This window comes from Aotus nancymaae, unplaced genomic scaffold, assembly GCF_030222135.1.
Source record: "Aotus nancymaae isolate 86718 unplaced genomic scaffold, 86718_ANA_hifiasm-v0.15.2.pri h1tg000062l, whole genome shotgun sequence".
Lineage (NCBI taxonomy): Eukaryota > Metazoa > Chordata > Mammalia > Primates > Aotidae > Aotus > Aotus nancymaae.
The window spans coordinates 1,695,572-1,715,181 of NW_026988476.1; the positions used below are offsets into that span (position 1 = coordinate 1,695,572).

The window sequence follows — 19,610 nt, forward strand, 5'->3', positions numbered from 1 at the left end:
TCAATTCTAAGCAAAAAGAACAAAGCAGGAGGCATCACACTACCGGACTTCAAACTCTACTACAAGGCTACAGTAATCAAAACAGCATGGTACTGGTACCAAAACAGAGATATAGACCAATGGAACAGAACAGAGACGTCGGAGGCGACACAACATATCTACAACCACCTGATCTTTGACAAACCTGAAAAAAACAATCAATGGGGAAAGGATTCCATGTTCAATAAGTGGTGTTGGGAAAACTGGCTAGCCATATGCAGAAAGCAGAAACTGGACCCCTTCCTGACACCTTACACTAAAATTGACTCCAGATGGATTAAAGACTTAAACATAAGACCTAACACCATAAAAACACTAGAAGGAAACCTAGGCAAAACCATTCAGGACATAGGCGTAGGCAAGGACTTTATGACCAAAACACCAAAAGCATTGGCAACAAAAGCCAAAATAGACAAATGGGACCTAATCAAACTCCACAGCTTTTGCACGGCAAAAGAAACAGTCAATAGAGTGAATCGGCAACCAACAGAATGGGAAAAAATTTTTGCAGCCTACCCGTCTGACAAAGGGCTGATATCCAGAATTTACAATGAACTAAAAAAGATTTACAAGAAAAAAACAAACAAGCCCATTCAAAAATGGGCGAAGGATATGAACAGATACTTTACAAAAGAAGACATACATGAGGCCAACAAACATATGAAAAAATGCTCATCATCACTGGTCATTAGAGAAATGCAAATCAAAACTACATTGAGATACCATCTCACGCCAGTTAGAATGGCGATCATTAAAAAATCTGGAGACAACAGATGCTGGAGAGGATGTGGAGAAATAGGAACACTTTTACACTGTTGGTGGGAGTGTAAATTAGTTCAACCACTGTGGAAAACAGTGTGGCGATTCCTCAAGGACCTAGAAATAGAAATTCCATTTGACCCAGCAATCCCATTACTGGGCATATATCCAAAGGATTATAAATCGTTCTACTAAAAGGACACATGCACACGAATGTTCATTGCAGCACAGTTTACAATAGCAAAGACCTGGAACCAACCCAAATGCCCATCGATGATAGACTGGACAGGAAAAATGTGGCACATATACACCATGGAATATTATGCAGCCATTAAAAAGGAGGAGTTCGCGTCCTTTGTAGGGACATGGATGAACCTGGAAAACATCATTCTCAGCAAACTGACACAAGAACACAAAATCAAACACCACATGTTCTCACTCATAGGCGGGTGTTGAACAAGGAGAACACATGGACACAGGGAGGGGAGCACTATACACGGGGGTCTGTTGGGGGGAGGGGGGATAGTGGGGGGGTGGGGAGTTGGGGAGGGATAGCATGGGGAGAAATGCCAGATATAGGTGAAGGGGAGGGAGGCAGCAAATCATACTGCCAGGTGTGCACCTGTGCAACAACCTTGCATGTTCTTCACATGTACCCCAAAACCTAAAATGAATAAATAAAAAAAAAATAAAATAAAAATAAAAATAAATAAAATAAAATAAAATAAAATAATTTTTTTAATAGAAAAAAGCTTATAGAACAAGGATACAAGGATATAAAGAAAATATTTTTGTATAGCTGTATAATCTATCTGTGTTTTAAGCTAAATGTTATTATTTTGAGGGCAGTGGCATAATCTCAGCTCAATGAAACCTCCGCCTCCCATGTTAAAGGGTTCAAGTGATTCTTGTGCCTCAGCCTCCTGAGTAGCTGAACTACAGGTGCACACCACCACGCCCTGGTAATTTTTGCATTTTTAGTAGACACAGGGTTTTGTCATGTTGGCCAGGCTGGTCTTGAACTCTTGACCTTAAACAATCCACCTGCCTCAGCCTCTATATGTGTACCATTTTTTATCTTTTATATCATATTTATACTGTACCGTTTCTATGTTTAAACATGTTTAGATAAACAAATACTTACAATTTTATTACAGTTGTCTCAGTATTCAGTACAGTAACATGCTGTACAGGTAGGTGTGTAGCCTAAGAGCAATAGGCTATACCATATAGCCTAGTGTGCAGTAGGGTATACCATCTAGATTTGCGTTAAGTTCACTCTACAATGTTCCCACAATGACAAAATCACCTAATGATGCATTTCTCAGAATGTGTCCCTATTATCAAGCTATGCATGACTGCACCTTTAACCAAGACTCATCGTGTTTCCTCACTACTTTGTCACTTCTGAAGAATACACTTATGGCCAGTTGTTTTCTAGAATGACCCTTGGTATGAGTTTGTCTGGCATTTCCTCCCAATTTGTGACAGAGAACTACATAAGTGATGTTATATCCTCTTAATGCATAACATCAAAAACCACTTCCAGGTGTAGTGTCAAGTCTGTCCCTACATAGGTGATACTAGCTTTGAACATCTGCACAAAGTAAGTCTGCCACATTTTTCCACTGTAAAATTATCATGTATAATTACAATCCAACGTGTGTGGTACGTAAGATGGCATGAGATTGAATAAGACCACAAGACATGCTTTCTTTCCTTCTTTCTCACTGGAAATTTCTGTTCTGTCTTCTTTGATGGTTCCTTGTCTTCTTCTAGAGAAAACTTATGGCCTAGTACCTGGTCTGCTCTTCTCTATGTATAGTCACCATCTTGTGGTCTTATACAATCTCATGAATTAAATTCTATCTCTATATTACAGATTCCGAAATAATCACTGCTAATTTACTCCTAAAATAAATCCAATCTCATGGCTTAAATTCCATGTCTGTATTAATAATTCCCGAATAATCACTATTGATTTATTCCTAAAATAAATAAATTTATTTATTCCTAAAATTTATGACTTTGACGTCCAGGTTTCTCTCCTGGACACCAGATTCTCATATCCAGCTGCCTACTTGATATCTCTATTTGGATGTCTAGTTAATGTTCCAAATTGTTTTAAGTGCTCGATCCTCCTCCCTGACACATACACATGCCTGCTCTACTTGCATACTTGCTCATATAAGTTGACGACCACTCTGTACTTCCAGGTTTTTAGCCCAAAATTCATAAAGTCACCTTGACTTTTCTCTCACACTCAACATCTATTCTCTTTTACTACTGAAAACATTCTAAAGCAGAACTCCTTAGAAAAATGACTAATTCTGGGGTTGAGGCAGAGAAAGTAGTAAGCAGTGACTGTAGCACTACACTACACCCTGGGTGACAGAGTGAGACCCTGTCCCCAAAAACAACAACAACAACAAAAATCACTAACATGGCTGGGCGCAGTAGCTGAAGCCTGTAATCCCAGCATTTTGGGAGGCTGAGGTGGGCAGGTCACCTATGGTCAGGAGTTCAAGACCAGTCTGGCCAACATGTGAAACCCTGTCCAATAAAAATACAATTAGCCAGCTGTGGTGGCACATGCCTGTAATCCCAGCTACTCAGGAGGCTGAGGCAGGAGAACCACTTGAACCTGGGAGGTGGAGGTTGCGGTGAGCCGAGATTGCGCCATTGTACTACAGCCTGAACGTCAAGAGCAAAACACTGTCTAAAAAAGAAAAAAATCACTAACACAAAGCAAAACTGTCCAAATATAATAAACTTCAAATATCTAGAAATATCTATGTTATATGTTTTGTTGTACCAACCTAAAAAATGGCAAACCAAATATATGTAGTCAGATGTATGCTGCTTTAAAAAAAAAATTCAGTATTTAGGTCATATCTTTTATTGGATAACACTTCACAATTACTTAAAAAAAAAAAAAAAAGGCCATGGCTGGGGCGCAGTGGCTTACACCTACAATCCCAGCACTTTTCGGGGCCAAGGAGGGCAGATCGCCTGAGCTCAGGAGTTCGAGACTAGCATGGCTAACATGGTGAAATCCCATCACTACAAAAAATACAAAAAATTAGCTGGGCATGGCAGTGCGAGCCTGTGGTCCCATCTATTCAGGAGGCTGGGGTGGGAGGATCACTTCCAATCAACAGGCAGAGATCACAGTGAGCTGAGATGGCACCACTGCACTCCAGCCTTGGTGACAGAGCGAGACCCTATCACATAACAAAAAAGCCATAATGTAAAAGGAAGACAATGACTGAATAAAGCACATCACACTTCAAGAGTTCTTGTAAATTTTCCTCAAATTTTTACTGAATTGTTTGGGAATGAAATTTCAGGACCTACACCAGTGTTTATGAATTGAAATTGATTTTTTTTTTTTTTTAAGACCAAGTCTCTCTCTGTTGTCCAGGTTGCAGTACAGTGGCACAATCTCAGCTCACTGCAACCTTTGCCTCCTGGGTTCAAGCGATTCTCCTGCCTCAGCTTGCCGAGTAGCTGGGATTACAGGCGTGTTTCACCACACCCAGCTAATTTTGGTATTTTTAGCAGAGACAAGTCTTACCATGTTGGCCAGACACCTTCTCAAACTCCTGACCTCAGGTAATCCACCCGTCTTGGCCTCCCAAAGTGCTGGGATTACAGGCATAAGCCACCATGCCCGGCCTAAAATTGATTTATAATGAGTAGCACTATATATACTTGTTTGCATCAACCGGGAAAAAAAATTACAGAAGATAGTCTGAAAATAATTACATGTATTTACCTGTTCCTGGATGTTTAGAAATTGTAGCTCTAGCTAATATTGTGCCTAATAGCTTTGAAACAGAAATCCGCACATCATAATTGGAACCTTCAAAGGACTTAAAACACAGTGTGGCTACACTGTCCAGGTCTGTACTCCACATAAAGATGGCTTCATTCTGAAGTTCAAGGAGACACTATTCAATTGGACAAACAGAAATTAATGAAAAATAAAATACAAATGTCAGGTTCAGAGCTATATAAGTTGCAAACTATCAGGGCCTAACAAAATAATACACAAATTCAAAATATCTATTATGATTATAGGAACAATAAATTAATACTTATTAAAAGTCATAAAGATTATATTACAGAAGAGAATGAACTTACAACAGGTGGGAGGAGGACCCACTTCTAACTTCATAGGTTATGAAAAATGCCTTTAGAATCAATGTGTTGGCTATGAACAACTGGGAGAATAATACTAACATTAAAAAACTTTACTGTATTTTCTAAGCAACTATGTTAAGACGGTATAAATTAAAATAAAATAGGCCTGGCTCATGCCTGTAATCCCAGCATTTTGGGAGGCTGAGACTGGCATATCATGAGGTTAGGAGTTCAAGATCTGTCTGGCCAACATAGTGAAACTTCATCTCAACTAAAAATACAAAAAATTAGCCAGTGTGGTGGTGTGCAACTGTAATCCCAGCTACTCGGGAGGCAGGAGAATCGCATGAACCTGGGAGGCGGAGGTTGTAGTGAGCCCAGATCATGCTATTGCACTCCAGCCCAGGTGACAGTATGAAACTCCATCTCAAAAAATATATATATATAAAATAAAAAATAAAACAAAAAATCACTTTAAAAACAACATAAACCTCACATGTAAATTTTAATTTACACAATTAGGGAGAGAAAACATAGCAGAGTAATCAATACTTATTCTGGAAACCTGAACTTTGTATCCTGGCTAACTACCAAGATCATGTAGCTTTTACTAATGCTTTCACAAAGATAATCTGATTTAATTTTCTTTAATTTTAAAAGTCTGCTTATTAGATCATCTTACCTTTGCAGCAGCACAACGAACAGCCATGGATCTATCTGTTAAGCAGGATCTAGCAGCTTTATAAACCTCCCTGTGACAAGGTGCAGCGGCAGCTCCCAGTCCATTTAATATATTTTGCAGACTTAGCATAATCTCATATCGACCTTGAGACTACCAAAATGAAAAAAAAATTAAACAGAAAAAATAATTTCACTGCAAAGAACAGGATTAAACATTGATACTTGTCTTTCATGCTGAATACAGATTCTGTACATACTAACCAACCCATTCTGACATCAAGAAACAATAATTACTATTTTATAAAGTATTATTTGAAAAGTTACTTGTATACACCACTGAATTTCAACATGATACAAATTTCACAGGATTGATGTGAAGATTAAACAAAATTATATTAAAAGTGCCTAGCACAAAGCTTGCATGCCATTAAGCATTCAATAAATAGCTGCTATAGTCTAAGCTAACCTATTAAAAATGCAAGGTCTGAGGCTAGACACATTGGCTCACTCCCGCAATCTCAGCACTTTGGGAGGCCGAGGCTGGAGGATCAAGAGGTCAGAAGATTAAGACCATCCTGGCTAACTTGATGAAACCCCGTCTCTACTAAAAATACAAAAAATTAACTGGGCGTGGTAATACATGCCTGTAGTCCTAGCTAATTGGGAGGCTGAGGCAGGAGAACTGCTTGAACCCAGCAGGCGGAGGTTGCAGTGAGCTGAGATCGCACCACTGCACTCCAGCCTGGGTGACAGAGCGAGATACCGTCTCAAAAAAAAAAAAAAGGCAGGGTCTGTCATTTCTGCCATTTACTAGAATTTACCACATAGGGCCCTGGGCAAATCTGTTTCTTCATTAAAAAAATAGAGGTAATAGTACCTACCTTGTAGGCTGTTGTAAGGAATAAATGAGTTATACATGCAAAGTGCTTACAACAACCCCAGACATACAACAAACACTCAATAGATTTGGTAGCTATGTTATTTTGTTATCATTTTTTGGTTGGAATAGTTTAACTCACAATTTAAAAGTCTTGGAATTCGAATTTTTAAAAACCTGGGTTTGAACTTCTCTGTGACCCTCAGTAACTTTGTGACTTTAACTTGTTCTTACTTACTTCCTCATCTATAAAATAAGGGTAAGATGAACCTCATGGGTAAACATTCACCACAGTGCGTGGCACACAGTAAACACTCAAAAAATTGTAGCTGCTTAGCTGGGCAGAGTGGTTCACACCTGTAATCTCAGCACTTTGGGAGGCCAAGGAGGGCTGACGGCTTGAGCTCAGGACTTCATGACCAGCCTGAGAAACATCGTAAAACCCTAACTCTACAAAAAACACAAATTTTAGCTGGGCATAGTGGTGTACACCTCTAGTCACAGCTACTTGGGAGGCTGAGGTGGGAGGATGGCTTGAGCCTGGGACGCAGAGGGTGCAGTGGGAGGCAGAGGGTGCAGTGAGTTCAGATTGTACCACTGAACTTCAGCCTGGGTGACAGTACCAGACCCTGTCTCAAAAAGAGAGAGAGAAAAAAGAAAGAAAGAAATAGTAGCTGCTTATTTTATTAATGTTTTACTAAATGCCCCAAATCATATCTGTATCCCAGGAAGTTAAGGCCACTGAAGGTAGATAAAGTTGGAGGAAGACAAAGATCAGCGTCAAGAATCATCTCATGGCCGGGCGCGGTGGCTCAAGCCTGTAATCCCAGCACTTTGGGAGGCCGAGGCGGGTGGATCACGAGGTCAAGAGATCGAGACCATCCTGGTCAACATTGTGAAACCCCGTCTCTATTAATACAAAAAAATTAGCTGGGCACGGTGGCGCGTGCCTGTAATCCCAGCTACTCAGGAGGCTGAGGCAGGAGAATTGCCTGAACCCAGGAGGCGGAGGTTGCGGTGAGCCGAGATCGCGCCATTGCACTCCAGCCTGGGTAACAAGAGCGAGACTCCGTCTCAAAAAAAAAAAAAAAAAAAAAAAAAAGAATCATCTCATAGTAATACTATTAAAAGGCACTTAAAAGTCATAGGTGAACATAATAAAATGGTGCTAACAAGAAACTTCTGAACTTAACTTTTATTCCAGTTTCAAATGTTGTGTATCACTGGTGGGTGTGAATCTCTCTAAAATGTTGTGATACCTGATCAACTAAATCAAAGATCAAAAGTAGGGGATATGGCTTAAGGATGTTAGTTAAAAAAATTTTAAAAATAGGGAAGCAACAAAATACTTATCAATAAAACATTTTTATAACTATACAGTAATCCTCTATTAACTACGGGGCCTAAAGAGTGTTACAACTTAACCAGTGGAATTTGGAGGAAGACAAATTTTTTCCTTTTTTTTGAGTCAGAGTCTCACTCTTGTCACCCAGGCTGGAGTGCACTGGAGCAATGATCTCAGTTCAGTGGGTTCAAGCAATTTTCCTGCCCCAGCTGCCTCTCAAGTAGCTGGGATTACAGGCGTGAGCCACCGCACCCAGCAAGGAGGAAGAAAGGTTAAAATGGCTATATCTCAGTAAATAAAATGTCTTACTATCTGCTTTTAAATAAAACCAGATTTATAGTTGTTAAAAAAAAATCTCCTTAATCATTTTTTTCAGTCTTTTGGGGAACTATTGCTGAGAAGTGATCTGATGAGCAAATTTTCTCACGAGTTTTATGTTAGTCTTCACTTGTTAAAGTTCTTGAATCAGCTACATCCTTCTTAAAATTTAATCTATTTTTCATTGGAATTTTCCCATGTTTTGCCTTGTTACGTTTTTAAAAAAATGTGTGACTATCCAACCAACATTACTATATATTACTTCAGAGCTGTTTTCTAGATGATTTTTGTAAATAAGGTAACAAGAGTAACCAGTGTGATGTTTTTAGATTTTTATTTTTTTAACGAATATTTTTTAAGCAATAGGGTCTTGCTCTGTCACCCAGAATGGAGTGCAGTGGCATGACCATAGCTCACGGCAGCCTTGAACTCCTGGGCTGAAGTGATCCTCCCACCTCAGTCTTCCGAGGGGCTAGGACTATAGGTGTTCACCACCATACACCAACTAATTTATGTTTTTGTAGAGACAGGGTCTTCCAATGTTGCCAGGGTGGTCTCAAACTCCTGGCTTTAAATGATCCTCCTGTCTCAGCCTCCCAAGTAGCTGAGATTACAGATGCAAACTACCATGTCCATTTCTTTATATATAAAGGTTAGAAGTTGTCCTTACATATTGGGACCACAGATTTAAACCTTTTGCTAAACAAACATATAAATGCTTTAATTTCAACACCAGTAAAACTACAGATGGCAAGAGATTATAGTATCTTAGTATCTTAGAAGTCAAATGAAGAGATATTCTCAAAAACAAAAGGTGTTCCAGAGTAGTAAATGACACACATATTTGAGTAAGGAAGATACAGTTAAAAATTCACTCTGTTGGCAATTAAAAGGTCATCTGGATCTTGGTCACACATCCTCCACACCCTTTCCCCTTGGATTATATTCCTTACTACCTTCAGATGCTAGTATAGTAACTCATCTATCCATAAGGTATACGGTGTTTATCAACTATGTAGTACCTGGTGACAAGCTCTCGTGGTGACGCCAGTAAGTACCATCAGATAGAAGAGGTGGAGTAAGAGAATAGTGCAGGGATGGGCCTATCAGTGGAATACCTTAGTTTTCACCCGCTTGGGTTTATATGAATATGTGAAAATCTACTGCATTACTATTTTTCTAACAGAGATTAAATATACAGAGTACATACTGTGTATCTGTATATTTAATTTACAGGTATATTTATATTCATATCTATGCATGTCTGTTATATGTAAAGCTCTTTAATTGCTCAGGAAAGCATAAACCAATAAAATGTTGTCTTTTCATTCTTTGGCTGAACTTGTAGTTACTTACCTCTGCACTCTTCATAGCTTTAAGAATATTCCCCACCGTATCAGTAAAGGTGTTACCCAGTATTCTACCCAATTTCTTGTACAAGGAACCCAAACATACCACAGCAGCACTGAAACAACATTTAAATTTTAAGTTAGTCACAGCTGAAAAAATAGGAATAAAAAAATATTAGAACAAGGATAACTATTGAAAAATTTCCCCCATTCTCTTGGTTGTCTTTTCATTTTCTTTGTATTATCCTTTGAAACACAACATTTTTAATTGTAATGAAGTCTCATTTATTTTTTGTCGGTTGTGTTTTCTGGTGCTTTATCTAAGAAACGCTGCCTAAGCTAAGGCCGCAAAGATTTACCCCCATGTTTTTTCTTATGAGTTTTATAGTTTTGGCAGTTACACTTACATCTATGATCAATTTTGAGTTAATTTTTTCCATATGGTATGACAGAAGGGTCCAAATTCATTCTTTTGCATGTGGACATATAGTTATACCGGCATCATTTGTTGAAAAGTGACTATTTTAAATTTTACTTTGAAAGGATAAAATTTCCAAGAATCTATTCTGTGGTTAAATCCTAAGGCATGACACTTAACATGAATATGAAATAATTATACTTTCAATAATAAGGATGTATCAATCTATGATTACTCTACTACTCAGCCCAAAGATTCCACACCCTCAAATTTGTTACAAAATTCCACAAAATATTTCAATAGAACTAAGCTACATATATTAATCAAAAGATAAGCTTAAAGATAAAAATAAAAACAATATATAATGTTCTTATCAAGTTTGAAATCTGAAAACATTATGGGGGAATACATTCTGTTACTGTTATAAGGTAAAAATTAGACCAATAAAAACTATAGAATCATGACATGGTGGCCAGGTGCATTGGCTCACGCCTGTAATCCCAGCACTTTGGGAGGCCGAGGCAGGTGGATCACTTGAGGTTGGGAGTTTGAGACCAGCCTAGCCAACAAGGTGAAACCCTGTATCTACTAAAAATATAAAAATTAGCTTGAAGTGGTGGCATGCACCTGTAATGTCAGCTCCTCAGGAGGCTAAGACAGGAGAATTGCTTGAACCCAGGAGGCAGAGGTTGCAGTGAGCCAAGATCACGCCACTGCCACTCCAGCCTGGGCAACACAGTGAGATTCTGTCTCAGAAGAAAAAAAGAAATACTACATGGCTCATTGCCTTTTCAAAAATAACAGGTAATAAAATGAACCAAATCCTACAGAGAAAGAAACTAAGCTGTTCTTTCTAGGATCTTAGAAGAGTACTTTTCTATGTGAAATTTATTATCAATTTTTATGATTAAGAATTGAATAAATTGTAAAAGCATCCAAAAACGTGAAGAATTTAAAATATCTTTCTTAAATACTCAACTACTAAAATTTTAGGAAGATGTTTTGAATCTCAAATCTAGACTTCAAATATGTCTAAACTATTTGTAGAAGAATTGTTTCTCACAATCAATATGAAAAGTGTTAGTTTCTTTAAGTTAGATTTTAAAAATGAGTAAAACTGAGTTTGCATTCAGTTTCAAAGAAATTGTTAAGTCCTTTGGGTACTTCACAAAAATGATACAACAGGAAGTAATACTTTGTTTTTGGTTCTGTTTTAATGTTTGACTTACAGCTTAGTGGGAAGATAACTTGGAGAATCATCTTTGCTACGAATAAGATCATTACATTTATCGATTGTCTCATAAACAGAGAATGTGTCTCCGATACTATAAAGTATGGCTAGATTCTTAGCAAGGAGTTTGCGGGTAGGAGGCCCTGGGGAGCTATTCAACAAGGAGAGGAGCTGTTCAACAAGAGTCTTCTGTTTCTCCTTTACATCATTCTAGAAAGAAAGGTAACACAAAGACAATTTAAAGTCAATATAATTATACGTAACCCTCTAACATTTTTCTTTCATATATTTAAGAACTAAAAAGGCCTTTGAAAAATACAAATTTATTTTGACTAGAAGTTACAAATAAGTTGGGAGCGTGGTCATTATGACAGACTAACATGTAGTTTGTTGCCCTGCTAATAACTCCAAAAATCCCTCTAAAAATTCTGAACCACATTATACTACAATCTCTGTTAACAAATATAAGGGCTGTATTAATTCTAAATCTTTCTTCTTTTGTTTGAAAGGCAGAGCAAATTTGTATTATTTTTAATAGAGACAAGGTGATATGGTTTGGCTCTGTGTCCCCACCCAAATCTCATGTTGAATTGTAAATCCCATGTGTCAGGGGAAGGGCCTGCTAGGAGGTGAAAGGATCATGGGGGTGGATTTACCCCATACTGTTCTTGTGATAGTGAGTGAGTTCTCACAAGATATGATGCTTTAAAAGTGTGTGACACTTCCCCCAAACCCTTCCTGCCACCATGTGAAGAAGGTCCTCACTATCCCTTCGCCTTCTCTCGTGATTAAGTTTCCTGAGGCCTCCCAGTCATGCTTCCTATTAAGCTTGCATAACTGTACATTAATTAAACCTCTTTTCTTCATAAACTACTCAGTCTCAGGTAGTTGTTTACAGCAGTGTGAGAACAGACTAATACACAAGGTTGCACTATGTTCCCTGGGCTAGAGTGCAATGGCTATTCACAGGAGTGATCATAGTGCTGCACTCACTACAGTCTCAAATTCCTGAGCTCAAGCAATCCTCCTGTCTCAGCCTACCAAGTAACTGGGTCTACAAACATGCATCAGCAAGCCCAAATTTGTATTTTCAACTACAGCATATGAGTTATTAAGCCTACGTCTCCCCCATATATATCTGCATAAAGCAGTAACCTATAATCTATAACCAGAGCTGACCTTGTAATGGTTACCTGTTTTATTCAGATCTGTTCCTAAGTGTAATGCAATTTTCTTTTTTGCAAGCTTATGTATATAAATGTTAATAATGTTATTTCATTTTCCTTGTCTGCTATCTGAATAAGGAGTACACAGTATCATTACAAAGCTAATGGTATTCAGGTGCTCACTAAGACCTAAATTTCCACAGTAAAATATTTGTCAGTATATAGAAATTTGTCCTTTGTTAATTTTTTTCCCCACATCTAGAAGTTGCTTTTTTTTTCCTTCTCTTTTAAAGATCAGCAAACTTGTCAAATATTTGATAACTAGAGTCACATAGCTCCCTGTTGTCTTAGAACAAGAATGTGTTTAGAATGCTATTATTTTAAATTCACAAATACAATGTCTTTTGTTAAATTCTAAATGTCTTGATGAATAGTGTTTTTGTACCACTTCTGCATTGCATAAAGTACTGTGATTATGAAAAAAAGTTCATATTTTTAGGAGATGTATGCTAGCAGTAAAGTACCACCTCAATGGCTTAGTAAATTAATCAACCAAACATGGGAAAATGTTATTAATTACTGAATGTAGGTGAAGGGCATGAGTGATCAGTTTTCCTTTTTTCTACTCATGTCACAAGCTTTTAAGAGAGAATCTGTTTAACCACAGGCTCTTGAATTCATACACCTTAAGTTGTCATACCTTTTTAAAGTAAAACTCCCATTACATTGTTTAGCACTATACTATACCAGGACTTTATGTACATGGAGGAACACAGATGCAGAGGAGATAACAGAAACAAAGTATAATAAAAAGTAGCTGTTGTTTCATATATTTTAAAAGTAATACTAAAAATATTAGCTAATTTTTCTGCTTTTCTGAATAGTGAAAACTTCTTACAATAGTAAAAATTCTTTTTTTTTTTGAGATGGAGTTTCACTCTTGCTACCCAGGCTGGAGTGCAATGGCACGATCTCGGCTCACCACAACCTCCGCCTCCTGGGTTCAAGAAATTCTCCTGCCTCAGCCTCCCGAGTAGCTGGGACTACAGGCACACGTCACCATGCCCAGCTAATTTTTGTATTTTTAGTAGAGACGGGGTTGCACCATGTTGACCAGGATGGTCTTGATCTTTTGACCTCATGATCCACCCGCCTGGGCCTCCCAAAGTGCTGGGATTATAGGCGTGAGCCACCGCGCCTGGCCCTTAATAGTAAAAATTCTGAATGAAGGAACAAAAAAATGTGCTATGTTTCATTAAGTTTTAACAAAGTCTAACATTTTAAAGCTAAATTAGGTTATTCTGGAAAAAACTAGAAAAGCAAACCAAAGGAAGTAAACATGGGCACTTAAACAAAAAAACAGATGTTGCCATTTTACCCACCCTGCTGGTTGCTAACAACAGCTTCTCCAAATAGCTCAACCACTCAAAAATAAACTCTGCCTTCTGAACTTCACCTAGTTGATTGTATGCTTCTTCATTCAGCAATAAGCTATGAGCTAATTCCATTCCTTGCAGTAATTCTCCTAGCTGGTCACAGTTCTTCTCATTAAACTTCAGTCAATATACCTAAGAATAAAAATCTGCAATACAGGAAAATAATGTATTTTAAAAGGGGAGTAAAAAGGAAGGCAATCATAATATTGGAAATCTTCTACCATAAAGTAAAAACATAATTAAATGTATATATTTTTTATAACTGCTCTAGGGTGAATCTGGGAAAATCCCAATAATGTTCTAGTTAACACTGATATAACATCCACCTTTGTATTCTATACTCACGCAGACAGGTAAAATAGAGGATCATTATTGGCACTGGTATGCAAAAACTTGCTAAATGGAAGAGACATTCCACTAAAATTCTGAAAATTTTAAGATTAGTTAGACTATTTATTCCATATTAGGTTTTCTTTGTAGTTTTAAGTAACTTACTAAAATGGGTAATAGGTACACATTAACAAATGACACCAAATATCCAAACCTTCTACTAGAATGCTAAAGCTTGCCATCTCTCTGGGCCTTTGCTTAGCTAGGTACATGCCCTGGTATTTACCTGGAGATGCAAGAGGGACTTAAGTCCATTAGCATCTGGTCCCCCAGCCTAATAAAGGCACTGCTTGTAGTTTCAGGCTAGGAGTTTAGGAGAGTCCAATCTCAACTAGGCTTATCTGTGAAAGTCTTGTGAAAGCAAACTTTTCAAAATGGGTATTGTCCAGGAATTACAGCAAGAAAGATCATAGCTGCTCTGACCTAGATCCAATGTAGCCTTAATTTTGTTGTAGCAAACAATCAAAGACACAGGGTTTTAAAAATTACTGTCTTATTCATCAGCATCTCCTGGGTACACCTTAGTGCTGTTGCAGAGCACACGTAGCATACAAACGTATGTATATACATATATATTCATATTTACATACAAATTTATAAGATGGCATTCTGATTACAAGACAGAATTTTTTATTTTTAGGAGGTGCATGCTTTATTGTAACCTACTTTTCAAATGGTTAAGTAAATCGCTCACTCAACCATAAAATATGACAAAATATTAACAGTCAAATATAGGTAGTGGGTACGTAAGTGATCATTTCACTACTTTTCATTTTTCTGCATTTTAAAAAGCACAATAAAAAGTAGAAAAAAATTATTTAAGAAAAGAAATAAAACATAAATTGACTATTAAAAAAATACTACTACTTATAGGAGTAGCAGTTATCATCAGGAACATTAAAGAACATAGAAGGTACCATATACATATACAAAAGATGAGTATTCCAATCCACTAATGTACCGAAATAGAAACAAGTTAATTGGAATTTTATAGGAATATAGATAAAATGCTATTGCTAATTTAACTAAAATATTTAAAATACATATCTCACATTTCCCTAAACAAATCTCATGCTTTTACAGAGAAGCCAGTAACCAAAGAGGTTATTAGAAAATTAGATGACAGGTTGGGCATGGTAGCTTACGCCTGCAATCCCAGCACTTTGGGAGGCCGAGGCGGGCAGATCACGAGGTCAAGAGATCGAGACCATCCTAGTCAACATGGTGAAACCCCGTCTCTACTAAAAATACAAAATACCATGCTACTAAAAATACCATGCCGGGCGTGGTAGCATGCGTCTGTGGTCCCAGCTACTCGGGAGGCTGAGGCAGAAGAATTGCTTGAACCCAGGAGGTGGAGGCTGCAGTGAGCCAAGATTGCGCCACTGCACTCCAGCCTGGCGACAGCAAGACTCCGTCTGAAAGGAAAAAAAAAAGAAAATTAGATGACAGACATGGGAAAGGCTTTTCTTTTTCTCATGTTTTTCTCATGTTGTTCTCAAGGGTTTATGTGTTTAAAATTACTTAAGAGTACCAGGTCATCATAATTATAATATAACTGAAAAGAGTCTCTTTAAAATACAGTAGTCACAAACTGGTTCCCTGTTGGTCAAGACTGCCTGCAATGTATTAGGACTAACATTCAAACATAAGAAGATTGCACATAAAAATATGGGTCCAGGGCCAGGCACAGTGGCTCACACCTGTAATCCCAGCACTTCAGGGGGCAGAGGTAGGAGGATCACTTGAGTGTTGAGTCCAGGAGTTTGAGACCAGACTGGACAACATAGAGAGACCTTGTCTTGATAAAAAGTCAAAAAATAAACTAGGCATGGTGGTACGTGCCGGTAGTCCTTGCTACTTGTGAGACTGAGGTAGGAGGATCGCTTGAGCCAGAGAGGTTGAGACTTCAGTGAGCCATGACCACACCACTGCATTCCAGCCTGGTGCAGAGTGAGACCCTGTCTCAAAATTTAAAAAAAGAAAAAATCTATATCCAGTGCCATGTGTAGTGCCTCATTCCTGTAGTCCCAGTACTTTGAGAGGCCCAGGCAGGAGAATTGCTGAGGCCAGGAATTTGAGACCAGCCTAGGTAACATGGTGGGAAACTGTCTCCACCAAAAGAAAGGGAAGAAGGGGAGAAAAAGAAAGAAAGAGAGAGAAAGAAAAAGAAAAAGAAAGAAAGGGAAAGGAAAGAGAGAGGGAGAAAGAAAATCTTAGGTGATTTTCAAAAATGCCACTTTTTCAGAACAAAGAATATAAACAATGTGGCCAGGTATGGTGGCTCACACCTGTAATCCCAGCACTTGGGAGGCCAAGGTAGGCAGGTGTTCAAGACCAGCCTGCAACCATGCAAAACTCTGTCTCTACAAAAAATACAAAAATTAGCCAAGTATGGTGGTATGCACCTGTGGTCCCAGCTACTTGGGAGGCTGAGGCAGGAGAACCGCTTGAGCCTGGAAGGCAGAGGTCGCAGGGAGCCAAGATCATGCCACTGCACTCCAGCCTGGGAGACAGAGTGAGACCCTCTTTCAGGAAATTAAAAAAAAAAAGAACTATAAACAATGCTGCTAAACATTCATTTTTACTGAAGCAACAAAAATTATAGCTTGTTTTAAAAAACACTCCTCTCCTTTTTAAATTATGAAAATGACCTAGCCAAACTATTCACAATTACGGATAAGGTTAATAACTGCTACAGAAATAATTTCTGGAAGAAACCTACCAAGTACACAGAAAATGAAAAGCAAGTTTGCACTTAGTATCTATGATATTGGTAGGGTGAGGAATAACCACAGTATCACAGAGAAAATTTCTTATTAAAACCAGGGCAAGTCAAAAACCTGTCTTCAGAATCAAATTACCCTTTCTAGAAGTCATTTGGACTGTTGAAGAGACATTTTTCCCCCCTCAGGCAGCAGCAATATTGTGGTGTAAAATGATCTATCAAGAAGCAAAATAGCTAACACAATGTGATAAATAATTCAGTAAAAAGCCTGAGATCATAAGCAGGGCAAAAAGTCATCTCTAATGCCCTCAATACATTCCTTACGTAAAATTACTCCTAAAGGAAGTAGACAATTCATACTGGTAATCTCACATTTAAATTCACAAGTCTAAAATGCACCTGAGAGCTCCACATATGCACTACCAATGTGATAAGCAAGGACATTTTGCAAACAGATGCTCCCACTCTTATCTGAAGTCTCACCTCAGGAAGATGGATAGAAATTCAATGTTATTTGCTCTATGTTTTAATATAACCACAACCCTACATATACCTGAAGAATGCTTATTTTTCTAATTTTTCTCTTAGTTTCCCTTATGTTTCTGTTGACATTACAAGGTAATTTGTTTACTGTAAATGAACATATATGTCAATATATTTAAATATATTTTTCAAAATATAGTTAGTTGCTACTTGAAAAACGGATTTCAGATGGCGGAAGATCCAAGATGGCCGGGTAGGAGCAGCTCAGGATTGCAGCTCCTAGTAAAAGTGCAGAGGGTGAGTGGATGCCGCATTTCCAGACGGATTTTTATTGCCCACAGACCAGGAGATTGCCAGGCAGAGGAGCCCCACAGGTCGCCAGCGCGGCTTTTTGGCTGATGTGGCTGTTTTGCTGGTGCCCCAGCACGGCGGTTCCCAGTGCAGACTAAACGGGACTGGGTCCCCTTTTAGCTGGCAGTGGAGCTCTGGGAAGGTAGACTCGCCCATTCATCTGATTTAAAAAAAGGGGACTGAAACAGGGAGCCAGGCCAGGAGATTCCCGGGCAAAAAAGTGCCACGAATCCCAGCGTCGCTGTTTCAGCCGGCACCGTGAGTCGCCACATGGGAAATCACACAGACCCCAGTGCCTTTTCAACAGGCGACTAGAACACCTGGGAGAGAGTCCACCATTCAACTAAAAAAAAAAAAAAAGGCTCTGACGCAGGGAGCCAGGTGATCAGGCTCGGCTGCTCCCACCCCCACCAAAAAAACACCCAGCAATTGGAAACGCTCTGGGCTGAGAGTTTCACAGCAAGCACAGCTGAACCCGCGATGGTCCAGCTCTGTGGGGGAGGGGCATCCGCCATTACCGAGGCACTCCACCACTACAGAGGTAGTCCCTCATTGCTGAGGTAGCCTGCCATTGCCAAGGCAACCCGCCATTGCGAGGCAACCCGCCATTACAGATAAGAGTCCGCCATTACAGAGGTGAGCCACCATTGCCGAGGCAGTTCTAACTACACCCATATAAACAGGACTGCAGGGAAGTTCACACGGCAGCTGGGTGGAGCCCACAGCAGCTCAGCAAAGCCTCTGCCGGCAGACAGTGACTAGGCTGCCTCCTTGCCGGGCAGGGCAGCCCTGAAAAAAAAGGCAGCAGCACAATGGAAACTCATAAATAAAGCCCTAACTCCCCGGGACAGAACACCTGGGGGAAAAAAGTGGTTTATGAGTTCTGCTGCAGCAGACTTAAACATACCTGCCCAGCAGCTCTGAATGAACAACAGAGCTCACAGTTCAGCACTTGAGCTCCTATAAAGGACAGACTGTCTCCTCAAGCAGCTCCCTGACCCCTGTATATCCAAAGAGTCACCTCATAAAGGAGAGCTCAGACTGACATTTGGTGGGTATCCTTCTGGGACAAAGATAGCAGAAGAAACTGGTAGCAACCCTTACTGTTCTGCAGCTGCTGCAGATGATCCCCAGGCAAGCAGGGCCTGGAGTGGACTTCAGCAGTCCTACAGCAGAGAGACCAGACTGTTAGAAGGAAAACTAAGAAACAGAAATAACTTCATCATCAACAAACAGGACGTCCACTCAGAGACCGAATCTGAAAGTCAACAACTACAAAGATGACAGGTGGATAAATCCACAATGATGGGAAGACACCAGTGCAAAAAGGACAAAAACACCCGAAACCAGAACACCTCTCCTCCCACAAGGGATCACAACTCCTCACCAGCCAGGGAACAAGGCTGGATGGAGAATGAGTGTGATGAAAGGACAGAATCAGGCTTCAGAAGGTGGGTAATAAACTTCTGTGAGCTAAAAGAACATGTTCTAACCCAATGCAAAGAAACTAAGAACCTTGAAAAAAGATTTGACGAAATGCTAACGAGAATGGACAACTTAGAGAGGAATATAAGTGAATTGATGGAGCTGAAAAACACAACACGAGAACTTCGCGAAGCATGCACAAGTTTCAACAGCTGAATCGACCAAGCAGAAGAAAGGATATCAGAGGTTGAAGATCAACTCAATGAAATAAAACAAGAAGGCAAGATCAGAGAAAAAAGGGTAAAAAGGAATGAATAAAGTCAACAAGAAATATGGGACTATGTGAAAAGACCTAATCTACATTTGATAGGTGTACCTGAATGTGATGAAGAGAATGAATCCAAGCTGGAAAATGCTCTTCAGGGTATCATCCAGGAAAACTTCCCCAACCTAGCAAGACAGGTCAAT

The 19,610-nt window shown here is 39.1% G+C and overlaps 1 protein-coding gene across 8 annotated transcripts in view; it reads right to left on the reverse strand.

Annotated features, from left to right (window-relative positions):
- The window catches only part of HEATR5A (HEAT repeat containing 5A), a 136,817-nt gene that overhangs the window by 98,926 nt on the left and 18,281 nt on the right, over positions 1-19,610 (reverse strand). For 7 of the 8 annotated variants that reach the window (XM_064365765.1, XM_064365767.1, XM_064365768.1 and 4 more), the window contains exons 2-7: positions 15,431-15,573; positions 13,712-13,911; positions 11,162-11,373; positions 9,522-9,630; positions 5,627-5,776; positions 4,577-4,751 (exon numbers count right to left, since the gene is read on the reverse strand). In XM_064365765.1, coding sequence (XP_064221835.1) covers positions 4,577-4,751; positions 5,627-5,776; positions 9,522-9,630; positions 11,162-11,373; positions 13,712-13,837 — 772 coding nt within the window. In that variant the 5' untranslated portion in view covers positions 13,838-13,911; positions 15,431-15,573. Of the gene's footprint in view, positions 1-4,576; positions 4,752-5,626; positions 5,777-9,521; positions 9,631-11,161; positions 11,374-13,711; positions 13,912-15,300; positions 15,392-15,430; positions 15,574-19,610 lie in introns of those variants that run through there. The other variant, XM_064365764.1, reaches the window with a different exon arrangement.